Source organism: Mirounga leonina, unplaced genomic scaffold, assembly GCF_011800145.1.
Source record: "Mirounga leonina isolate KUSES-001 unplaced genomic scaffold, KU_Mleo_1.0 Mir_99, whole genome shotgun sequence".
NCBI classification, from domain to species: Eukaryota; Metazoa; Chordata; class Mammalia; order Carnivora; family Phocidae; genus Mirounga; species Mirounga leonina.
The window spans coordinates 5,068,089-5,080,308 of NW_023270971.1; the positions used below are offsets into that span (position 1 = coordinate 5,068,089).

General features: G+C 50.6%; 1 protein-coding gene across 7 annotated transcripts in view; it reads left to right on the forward strand.

Annotated features, from left to right (window-relative positions):
- Positions 1-12,220, forward strand: part of ABLIM3 (actin binding LIM protein family member 3) — a 108,795-nt gene that overhangs the window by 52,498 nt on the left and 44,077 nt on the right. For all 7 annotated transcript variants that reach the window (XM_034999525.1, XM_034999526.1, XM_034999520.1 and 4 more), the window contains 2 exons: positions 4,293-4,419; positions 8,315-8,408. In XM_034999525.1, the coding sequence (XP_034855416.1) occupies positions 4,293-4,419; positions 8,315-8,408 (221 nt within the window). The remainder of the gene's footprint in view (positions 1-4,292; positions 4,420-8,314; positions 8,409-12,220) is intronic.

The following is a 12,220-nucleotide window of genomic DNA, read 5'->3' on the forward strand; positions in this document are numbered from 1 at the left end:
CCATCACAACTGTCACGACCATCACAACTGTCACCACACCACCACCATCACTATCACAACTGTCACCACACCACCACCATTACCATCACAACTGTCACCACCACCATTACCATCACAACTGTCACCACACCACCACCATCACCATCACAACTGTCACTACCAAGTAACTGTTTTATAGATGAGAAAAACTGAGACCCAAAGAGTATAAATAACTTGCCCAGAGTCACACAGAGAGTAAGTAATGAAACTGGAATGTGGGCCCAGGCAGTCTGGCCCTGGAGCCTATTCTACCTTCACACCCTATACCAGAGACATGACTTGCTAATTGGGCAGGGGCCCGTCTTCCTGCATTAGTTATCTAAAGCAAGGAAGGGATCCTGCTATGACTCACAAAACCCACTCATTTTCGTTGATCTAAATGGAATGCGTGACACAGTCAAGAAAAACTAAAAATGGCTGCCTGGAGTCTCTAGAGACCTCAGTAAACTGAGGGATTTGGGGGAACAGGTGGTGACATCGTACTTTCTGCCAGCTGAAGGTTGTAATTCTGGAATAGAGAGGAACATATGAGGAGCGGACAGCTGGCTGCACAGCAACCAGCACGGGGCAGAGTGTAGCTTTCCTACCGTGCCTGTTTGTTGTACTAGACTCACGGGCTCCTGGGTGGATGCCTGAAGCTCCACCAGAGGTCAAGGCCGAAAGCAGGAAGAAGAGGGAGAAAAGGGTCCTGATCAATCTGAGGCCAGTACAATGGAGGACCCGCAGTATGCCATGAAAAGAAAAACCACGTGGAGGAGGCATCCCAGAATCCTCATCCGCAGGCCTTCCCAGCAACAGGAATATTCTTCTAGCCTCAGATCAGAGGTGGGACAGTGCACAGAATATGGGTTAAAAACACAAGAACGTGAAATAAGAATGACAGCGACCATTTGTTGAGCTCGTGTGTTGAGTCCTTACAGGCCTGATGATAGTACATCTTCACACCAGTGTTGTACGGAAGATATTCAGATGAGGAAACAGGGGCTTAGCGGTCACACAACTAGTAAGCAAGGGAGCTGGGATTCTGCCCTCAGCCAGCCTCTCACCCTTCACTCTGTCCTCCCAGCCCAGCCTCTAACCACGACATTGTACTGCCTCCTGAATTTTAACCCAAGGTGCCAAGTCCATCCCAGACGCATCACTGCAACTTAAGCAGATGGAACTCATTACTAGAATGTGCACCACAAAAGGATGCAGCTCTTCAAATGAGATGTATTGAAGAGGTAGGGAATTGTGTTGTTGGCCCTAATATACCTAGCTCCACGGGGTCGACAAGTGAAGTTGATCAGTGGATGACCCCACATCAAGCAAGGAAAAGTGACGTGTAAGAAAGGAGGGAGAAGAGAGAAACTGTAGTTGTCTTTAAATATTTGAAGGAAATGTCAGAGGCAAAAGAGGTAGGTTATTCTTATTGCATAAAATAAGGGGCATCACAAGGAGTCAGGTCTCAGCACCATATAAAGAAGGCAGTCATGGAGCGCCTGGATGGCTCTGTCAGTTAAGCGTCTGACTCTTAATTTCAGCTCAGGCCATGATCTCAGGGTCGTGAGATCAAATCCCACACCCATCATGGAGCTTGCTTGGGATTCTCTCTCCTTCTCCCTCTACCCCTCCCCACCCCACTCACACACGCTCTCTCCCTCTCCAAGAAAAAAAAAAAAAGGCAGTCATGACAAGTGTTGGTGAGGATGTGGATTGGTGCAGCCCCTGTGGGAAACAGTATGAAGGTTCCTCAAAAAATTAAAAGTAGAAATACCATATAATCCATCAATTCCACTGTTGGGTATTTTCCCAAAGAAAACAAAAACACTAATTTAAAAAGATATATGCACCCCTATGTTTACTGCAGTATTGTTTACAATAGCCAAGATATGGAAGTAACCCAAGTATCCATCGATTGATGAATGGATAAAGATGTGGCATATATATACCATGGAATATTACCCAGTCACAAAAAAGAATGAAATATGGCCATTTGCAACAACAACATGGATGGACCTAGAGGGTATAATGCTAAGTGAAATAAGTCAGACAGAGAAAGACAAATACTGTATGATTTCACTTGTATGTAGAATCTCAAAAACAAAACAAATGAACAAACAAACCAAAAAAGCAGAAAGAGACCCATAAATACAGAGAACAAACTGATGGTTGCCAGATCTGAAGGGGAAGAGGGATGGACAAAAGTTGGTGAAGGAGAGTGGGAGGCACAGGCTTCCAGTTATGCAGTGGGTAGGTCACGGGGATGAAGGGCACAGCGTGGGGACTATGGTCAATGATACCCTAATAGCGGTGTGTGGGGACAGATGGGAGCTACACTTGTGCTGAGCACAGCATAAGGTATAGAGTTGTTGAATCACTATGTTGTATGCCCGAGACCGATATAACATTGGGTGTCAACTATACTGTAATAAAAAAAAAATCAGATAGGAAATTAAAAATGGAGTTACAAAACAAAACAAAAAAGAATAAACCTTTTTGTGATACATATTTTTAAAAATGAAAATGAAAAAAAAATTAAAAAGGCACTCATGACAATTATGCCTGTCCAAAGGCAAAGTGGGCTTCCTCAAAAGGGGGTGAGCTTCCTCCCCCTGGAGGCAATCAAGCAGTCAAGAATGCTGTAGATTCCTGCATTAGGTGGGACTGTGACCAAGTGCTCTGGGAACTCTGAGCCCCTGTGGAATTATTTAACCCTATCAAGGAGGCCAACAGACACAAGTTCAGTATTTGTGGTTCAGTATTTGACCCCTGAGCCCTCAGGTTCTTCTATGCTGAGCATGGGCAAGTCACTTCTATAAAAGGAGAGGGGGGTGCCTGACGTCTCAGGCATTACATTACATTCTAAAGCCTATGATTACCGGGATGGAGATGGTTAGAATTTTTCCAGGAGTGAGGAAGGAGAAGGAATCCCAAAACTATTCTCCCAACCCCCATCTGAAGGCCTGGGGCTTGAGGCATTTTGCAATCGGCTACCTTCCATCCCCCAGCCTGTGCTAAGGGATGTTAGAAAGGCTCTAGGGAGCCAAGAGGCGGGAACTGTGGGAGTTGCCTCGTCCAAGCACTTCATCAGGGCCCAGACCCTCCCCACAGTTGGCTGGGCACACCCCCTTCCTCGACAGGCGGACACATCATCTTCTCTCCCAGGCCTGGCTCCCAGCTGGACATGAGGGCTTCCAGCCAGGCTCTCCCAACTTGATATGCAGTTTCTCTTCTCCCCACTGCTGCAAAGTATGCATCTGTCTTGTGGCGCCCATAGAGAGGCTTGTCCTCTGGTAAACTTTGTCCCATGACCCTTTCCTCCTCCAGAGTGGGCCATCCGGTTGGGTAGGCCTGAATTCCCAGCATCTCCCAAGTACCTTGGATGCTGGCTCCATTTCCTGCCCTTCCCCAGACACGATTGAGCAAGAAGCAGATGCCCCACCCCCACGTTCTGTGGCCCTGGTGCGCGTTCCAGGGTGATGAGGATGGGGAGTGAGAACAGCCCTCTGGTTTGGGACGGTCTTACCAGATTCTCTAATCCTTGGAGGAAAATGTTTGGCATATTATAAGCATGTTGGGGAGGGGGCAGGCACGGTAAACTCTGTCCCTTTCCTCGGTACTATGAGGCCCACTCCTTTATACTCATCCAGCAAATATGATCTGAGTTCCTACTATGTGTTGAGCACAGCACAAGGCAAGAGAATAGATTTAACCACAAAACCCAGACAGGGTCCTTGCCATGGAGCATACAGCCCGAGGGTAGGAAAAATTAGATCCTAAGCTCCTCCCCTGTAGCAGTGCTTCTCAGACTTGACTGTGCTTGGGGATTTAGGTGAAGTTCAGTAGGTCTGGACGGGTCTGAGATGCTGCACACCTGCAGACTCCGAGGTGCCGCTGGTGGTGCAGTCCCCAGGGCACGGACAGTAGCCTGCTTAGTTAGCTGTTGGAGGGCCCGCGAGAATCGGTGCAGGCTCTGTCTGCGTGCGATAAACATCGGTCAGGATGACAGGGAATTTTCTGGGGGAGTCCCGCCATGTCTTTCCTTCTCCCTCACACCAAGACCTCCTGTGCAGAAGCCAGAGCTCCGGGGAGGAGGGGCGGGGGGCTTTGCTTTCACCTGGCAGAGCTCCGGGCAGGCGTCCGTGCCAGGGTGGGAGCTGCTGTGGGAAAGCTGGTTCTCAGGGAGGGGTTTCCTTCACTTAGACTGAGACGATAGCAGTGGTCAGGCGGCCCAGGATGTTCTGCTCAGTGGCATCCTCTTGTCTTTGCAGACTGCGCTGGGTGCAAGGAGGAGATCAAGCACGGCCAGTCGCTCCTTGCGCTGGACAAGCAATGGCACGTCAGCTGCTTCAAGTGCCAGACCTGCAGTGTCATTCTCACCGGGGAGTACATCAGCAAGTGGGTGTCTCCCCCATCCCCGCCCGGCTTCCGGGACCCCCGCATTCTAGCGGCCTGCCCCAGGGGGCCCGCACCGGAATCTCCCAGGCCACCTCCTTCCACTTGCCTCCGGCCGCCACCCTCCCACAGCCACAGACCGCACCTCCCCAACCCCTGGGCCCTTCCACGCGGCCTCCTCTGCCCGGGATGCTCTTCCTGCTCCTGGATGCGTTCGCTCCTCCCCTCCCTCTGGTCTTGGTCAAGCAGTCAAGAATGCTGTAGACTCCTGCATTAGGTGGAATGCAGGAATCTACATTAGGGGACCTGCTCTCCCCAGGCGGTCTCATACCGTCCCGGGCCACCTCCGCTCCCCCAACACCAGCCCTCACGGGGCCCTGTTTGTTCCCTTCACACAGGCTAACACCGTTTGCAGTCATACACTCATCCATGTTAACTTTTTTGATAATGATAATAATACCAGCTACCATTTACCGAGTTTTTATTACGTACAAAGGATATACTAATGGCTGTGTATGGGTTATCGCATTAAACCTCACAACTCCCCCTGTGAGGCGTCCATCCCCATTTTAAAAGCTGTAAAAACTGAGGCTTGAGGAAGTGAGTAACTTGCTCCATGATGGTATTTAATGTCTGTCCTCGCCGAGGTGGGCCCTCTGTTTGACCCGCTGCGGCCTTCAGCGCATGCCCAACCCCTGGCCAACAATACAGTTGTTGAATGAATTGAGTTGAGATAAGATACAACGGACACCTGAAGCCATCAGCAGAGGGCTCCATCCCCAGTGGCTGCACAGAGCCTCACCAGACAAACCCCCCGCCTTGCCACTAGACCCTAATGACCACATGCCCATACTCAAGTATGTAAAAGAAGTGATGGCCACAGCCCCTCACAGCGTTGATGTTTTATGACCCAGACACTGCTGAGGCGGCATGCTGACCCACTGCTAGGACGTGGTGAGCGCGTAAAGCTGTAGCATTTATGGAGTTTGCTGTCAGGAGAATGATAGTCTAATAAGGGAGATAAACTAGATACATAAAGAATTATGGCACTAGGAGTTATGTGATAGGGAGCACAAGAGTTTTGTTCTTTAAGACCCTTTAGATCACAAGCGACAGAAAACCCCATTCAAATTCACTTAAGCAAAAATGAGTTTATTGACTCAGAAATAGGAAGGCCAGAGGCCTACTGACTTCCAGCACGGCTGAATCCAGGGGCTCAAAGAGGTTACTGGCACTGCAGAAGTCTCTCTCTCTCTCTCCCCCTCCCCTTCTCTCTCAGCTCTCCCTTCCCCTGTGTTGGGTTTATTCTCAAACAAGCCCTCCCCAAAGGGTAGCATAGATGATCACCGGCAATTCCAGGGTTTCATTCTACCAGCATAGCAAGCCCGGCAGAGAGACGGAGGCCTCTTTCCCAAGGACCCCAGCGAGAGTCCCATGGCTACCTCTGCTTTGGCTTGGGTCACACTCCCATTCCTGACCAATCACTGGCCAGGAGGATGTGAATCCTAGAGCCAGAGAGCAGCCCTCTGTGACCCACAGTTACTGTGAGTGGGAAGGAAAACCAGGAGAGGCTATGGGCAGAAAGGGGACATGGATGCCACCAGACAGCACTGTCTGGGTCAGAGGTCCAAGTGACAGTCTGCGAATATTCTGAGAAAGAAGGGAGCACTTCTAACTAGCAGGGAGTGAAATCTGGAATCTGGGAGACCTTCACAGAAGATAGCCCTATTTGAGCCAGACCTTGAAAATGAGGGTAAGATTTGAAAATGCAAAGAAGGAAAGTTTGTAGGCAGAAGGCCCAGCCTGGGCAAGGGCAAGCTGGTGCCTGACACATCCATCTTGTTGGCCAGGGCTCAGACGTGTGCGCGGGTGAAGCAGGGTCCAAGGCTGCAGAAGTGAGCTGAGGTCACATCACCGAGAGCTTTGAATGCCATGTTAGTAGGAGCTTGGCATTTCCCTCCGAGCCTGCCAAATAAGAAGTGCCCTTAGTGAGTCACCAGCCTGAGTCCTTGAGTCTGTGAGCCTAAGTCAGGGGTGTAGGGTTTGCTCAAAAGAGCTCCTCTCAGGAAGGCCCAACCCCCATTGCCCATTCCACCTAAGGCCTCTGCAGCCTGGCTCTGGGCTCTTCATCTGGCTGCTGGCAGAGTGGCGGGCACTTAGAGGCACTGCCTCTGGCATTGATGCCTGGGTTAGAAGCCCAGCCTCCGTGACCTTGGCAAAGGACTAACTTCTCTGAGTTTATGTCCTTGTTTATAAAAACAGGGATGAGCAGACCTACCTCGTAGGGTGGTGCAAAGGCTCAGACATCATACTAGTAAGTGTCTAGTCAATACTAATTTGACCATCTGCCTCTTTTTAGAATCATGGATATTTCAAATTCCCCAAGGCCTCCCAATCCATGGGTCCAAACGAGGTGGGGTTGGCATTTATACACAAATGTTGCTGGCGCACTGTACCCACCTCCTGACAAATGACTTTGTCCCCCTGCAAAGTCACCCTCCCACACCCACGGAGTGTGGAAGTGTTGGCAGGGGTGGGAGGAGGCTTGTCTCGGGGGCCTTCCAACAACAGTCTGACCGCTGGCCTTACTGGGCATTGGTCGTCACTGCTCCCTCCCCCTCAAGAGAACACACGCTCCCTGCCACACAGGCTGGGCTCCCAGCAAGCCCAGCATGGCAACAACTTGGAGATGAAACAACTGCATGCCTGTCCTTCAGGCCTCTCTGCGTCAGCTGGTTCTGTTGCACCCAAAAATGGGGGAAGTGTCCCTCTCTCCTCCTGGGCTCATTAGCAGCACAGAGCCGTGTCGTCAGATCTGGTCCTTAGAGCCAGGCAGGGCCCAGAGCTGGGGTGAGCTGTCTGACGTCCCCAGCTACCTCCATGTCCTCCTTGAAGACCCCTCTCCGCAATCATGGAGATTCCTCTGGCTGCCATTTGCGGTGTGCTCACTAGAGGCCAGGCACTGAGCCTGAGCCCCGGGGCACACGGCAGCCATGTCCTTCCGGCCGCAGGACCACCTCGGGGAGGACCCAGACCGCCTGGGTTTGAATCCAGCTTCAGGTCCTCTGAGTTGAGTTTTCTCATCAACACGATGGGGAGACTGATAGTTCTGACCTCACAGGGCTGCCGTAAGGATTCAGTGAAATCCTCTATGTGAAACACCATCAGAGAGCCTGCCACACCGAGAAATCAGCATCCGTGGCTATCAGTAGCAGAAAGTAGTGTAAGAATAATTCACAATAATCTTATTACTGCCTGATAAGTTGGAAGCACCGGGTGAAAATGAAACACATCGGAAGTGGTTAGGGTAGGTTCCACTTATCGCCTGACCCGAGAGCACAGTCAGATGATTCCCTCACTACAGGTAAAATCTTTTATCAGATGAGGACCCCTGAAGGCTCTGCACAAAAATTGACCCCATTGATGACTTCCTGGAAGGGGCTGGGAGGAAGGAAAAGACTTTTCCCTTTATGCCTTTGTAATGTGCCAAATGCAAATACTACCCATTCTAAATAAAATAAAACTTCATACATTTTTACAATACATTTTTACAAGAACCCTTTGGGATAAAGAGAAGAAAGTGGGTCTGGAGAACTTGTGGGGGAAAAATAGAAAGGGGAACAGAAAAGGGATATCCATGGCCAGCAGCCCAGACCAGTGGCTCCCAGGTGCACTTGGGGAGTTTGCCAAGAGGCAGATTCCTGGGCCCCCCTCCCAGGGGATCTCTGATTCCATAGATCTGAGGGGTGTCTGGGGAGTTTGCATTTTTAACAAACTCCCCAAGTGTTTCTAATCTTGGTCCAGTCACCACTGGCTGCGGGTTCAGGAACTCACATGTGACACCCCCCATGGACCACCCCCCCCAACTTCCTCTCCCTGTGTGGATTTCCTCTTGCAGGGATGGCATTCCGTACTGCGAGTCCGACTACCACTCCCAGTTTGGCATTAAATGCGAGACTTGTGACCGATACATCAGCGGCAGGGTCTTGGAGGTGAGTGGGTCCAAGTAACTGTGAAGATGTTTGCACAGGGTGGCCTGTGACTCCAAAAGGGCGTCACTGAGGACCCCTCGTCCATAGCATCCCCCCTCCCCTGCTGCCTTGACCTCAGCTTAGCTTGCTACATGACTTGAGCGGATAACTTTGCGTCTTCGGACACCCCTAAAATGAGAAGCTGGACAAAATAATTCCTGGCTCGGGCGCCTGGGTGGCTCAGTTGGTTAAGCGACTGCCTTCGGCTCAGGTCATGATCCCAGGGTCCTGGGATTGAGTCCCACATCGGGCTCCCGGCTCAGTGGGGAGCCTGCTTCTCCCTCTGACCCTCTCCTCTCTCATGCTGTTTCTCTCTCGCTCGCTCTCTAATAAATAAATAAATAAAATCTTTAAAAAAAATAAATTATTCCTGGCTCCAAAAATGCTGTGCTGGGAATATCAGTGGCTTCTCTGGACTCCGACCCAGATAGATTACTGGGGAGGGACAATTATGGTTTTCTTCCCAACCTTGCTAAAGGATGGAAGCCATTTTTAATTTTTTAAGCATTCGGTAATGTGCTGATTTAAGAACCAGCTTGTCTAGCAGCTTGCTCCCTGCGCCCTGCTTTGGCTGGTCCATCGCCATGGCAACAGCTCTCCCCTGCCTCCGATGCACAGCTAGCTCTGCCAGTAACAAGCAACCCGCGGCACCCTTTCTGAGCCCCTGCCCCAGCTCCCTGTGTGTCGCCCTTCCTGGCCTTCCTTCCCACACCCTGTGGGCCCAGAAAGCTGTCTTCCTATGCTTTGGGACCACCCACCTTGAGGAATTAAAAACAGGAAAGAGTCTGGTGCAGAGGACAGACAATAGCCTAAGACCAGGAACAATTGGGTTCGGATATTGACTCAACTGCTAACTCATGCTCACATTTGGGGTGAGTGTCTTTGCCTCCCTAGGCCTCAGTTTTCCCTTCTGACAGTGGCTGGGGGACGGCAGACTGGGGCAGCTCTTGCGAGCAAAATCATTAATTGTGTCAAAGCTGTCCAGTTGGTGGTGGTCACCTGCAGTCAGCCCTGTGTTGAGAAGGATTCTGCAGCCACATGTGGGCCCAGCAGGAGAGAGTGTTGTAACCAGGGAAGGAGGAGCCCAGGAGATGGACTGAAGCTGAGCCCCGAGGATGAGAAGGAGGCTGTGTTCTGATGCCCTAAAGGAAGAAGAGAGCTTGACCCATTCAGGGAACAGAGAAAAAAAGCCAGTGTGGCTGAATTATGTAAACTGGGGTTCAGGGAGGATGGTCTATCACACAGCGCATACCACATAGAGCTTTGTAGCCGTCTAGGAGTTTGGATTTTGTAGTAAGTGCAATGGAAAGGTATTGGAGAGTTTTAAACCGAGGAGCAACGTGGTAAGATTGTAGGGAGTCAGAGAGAATAAGACAAAGGCACAGAGCTGATAAACCATTAAAGCTTTCCAGGGAGCAGTAGGGGTGAGGTGTGGAGGAGAAGGCAAGACACAGGAGCGCAGCTAGGGTGTTGGCCCCAGTTTCCCAGGGCCCCCATTCCAGGGTGAGGAGTTTGTATGGGAGTCACTGGGCAACAGGCATTGTGGAAAGACTGAGCATGAGCGATCCCCTTAGAGTTGCTCCTTAGAGATGGATGACGTGATGGACATGGGTTACATTCGGAGGAAAGATACTGAAAGTGGGAGACAAGCGAGGAGGCCATGACACCGCGGGCAGGACTCAAGATCTATAGTAGCAGCAGCCAGAGCACCCACCTGCCTCCCGCATGATGGGAGCGGAATTCCCATAGCTTTGCAGTGGGGCCACGGGTAGACATGAGGATTGAAGGAAAAGAGGCCAGAAGTTGTACCAAAGCATCAAGCCTGGATGAGAGGAAGTCTGGTGCTATTCTCTGTGGAACTGGGGGTGGCAGGGAAAGAAGCTGATCTGGGCAGAAACACAGTGAGTTCCATTCGGGACAGGTTGTGATTGAAATTCCGGGAAGGTTTCAGGAAGGCAGTCAGAAATGTGGAGCAGAGCTCAGGAACACAGCTCAGGCGTGGAAGGAATAATCTCAGAAAGGCTAGGATTTGCGTAAGAGTCAGCACCAGGGCAGTCACCGGGATTGGGGGTGGGGGGGAACAGAGGAAGAGAGAGAGAGGAAGAGAGGGAGGGGGAGGGAGGGAAGAGTGGGCTGAAGGCAGCTTTGGGGAATAACTACTTATGGGCTTGGGAATACTGAGGAGTTGTCAGAGAAAGAGGAAGAGCTGTGAGGGGAGAATGGGGGCCAGGCCACAAGAGGACAGAGCTTCAGAAAGGAGAGCGAGGTCCGCCCGCGTTGATCAGATTCTGTAGAGCAGTTGAGGACTATGTGGGCTGAGGAAAGGCTGGTGACGGGGGAGGGAAGGTAACCTTCAGGACAGTTTCAGCTCTGCAGGGTTATAGGGGTTATAGGCATCTGCATCCTCGTGGGGTAAAGGGTCCATGGGATGAGAGATCATAAAAGCAGACTTTTTTTAAAAAGATTTTATTTATTTATTTATTTATTTATTTGAGAGAGAGAGTGAGAGAGAGAGAGCATGAGCGAGGGTATGGGCAGAGGGAGAAGCAGACTCCCCACTGATCAGGGGGCCTGAGGTGGGACTTGATGGGACTTGATCCTGGGACTCTGGGATCATGACCCGAGCCCAGGGCAGACACCGAATAGACTGAGCCACCCAGGCGCCCCAAAGCAGACTTTTCTTTGGAAAAGGAGGAAATTTGGATCACACGCAGGGTTGCAGATGGGAATTCATCCCAGCAGTTCCAAGCTGCTTTGAAACTGTGTCTGCGGTGGCTGTCTTCTCCCTTGTGTTACTGTGTTTTAGCATCATGGGAGCCTCCGTTCGGGCTGCTGTTGTAACCAGGTTTCGATTGATTCCATTTGTACAAGGCTCCATTAGCATCGGGGACTGATTGATTTTTTTTTTTTCTTAGCGCTGGAAGAGACTTTTAGCTATTAACTAGTTAACCCTCCTCATTTTACAGATGAGAAAAGTGAGCCCCAAGACGTGTGATGTTATTCCAAGGTCATACACAGTGTTTCTGGTAAAGCGGGAACTAAAATCTAGAACTCCAGACTCCTATATCCCATACATGTGCCCACAGCTCTCAGCCACTCGGAGGGGGCGGGGGGGGGGTGTCTTTGAGGTCACATGATGTGATGAGCTATATGGTTGGAGTAGAACAGACTTGGATTCCAATTTTACCACTTCTAGCCATGAAACCTGAAGCAAGTCACTTTCTCCAAGACTTGGAGTCTTTATCTACCATGGCGAATTCTATTATTCAACTTCTGATGGATATGTTAGTGTAAAATAATAGAAAATAAATATATTTATTGGTCTCTGCCCCCAGTTCCTAGCACAGGGCTCCTAAAACCTTTGCAATGTCCTAAGTGTTAAGAGCACTAGGAGCATCTTTTGTTCTAATATTTGTCTTTGACTCGGCTTCCTGACGCAGAGTTCCTAAATTTCCTGGAATTTCCTGGGTGATCAGAGTATCTTTTGTTCTAATGAGGGGACTCTAGGTGGGCTCCTGGAGAGCTTCAGGTTGGGGGCTGATCACCAGGAAGACCAAGCCATGATTGGAAGCTTGGAACTTTCAGCCCCACCTCCCATCTGCCAAGAGTGGGAGAGACAGGGGCTGGAGACTGAGGTAATGGTGGATCATACCTATGTGATGAAGCTTCCATAACAGTCCCCAAAGGATGGGGTCTGGAGAGCTTCCAGGATGCTGAACACATGGAGGTTCTGGGAGAGTGGTGTGTGGGGAGAAGGCATGGAAGCTCCGAGC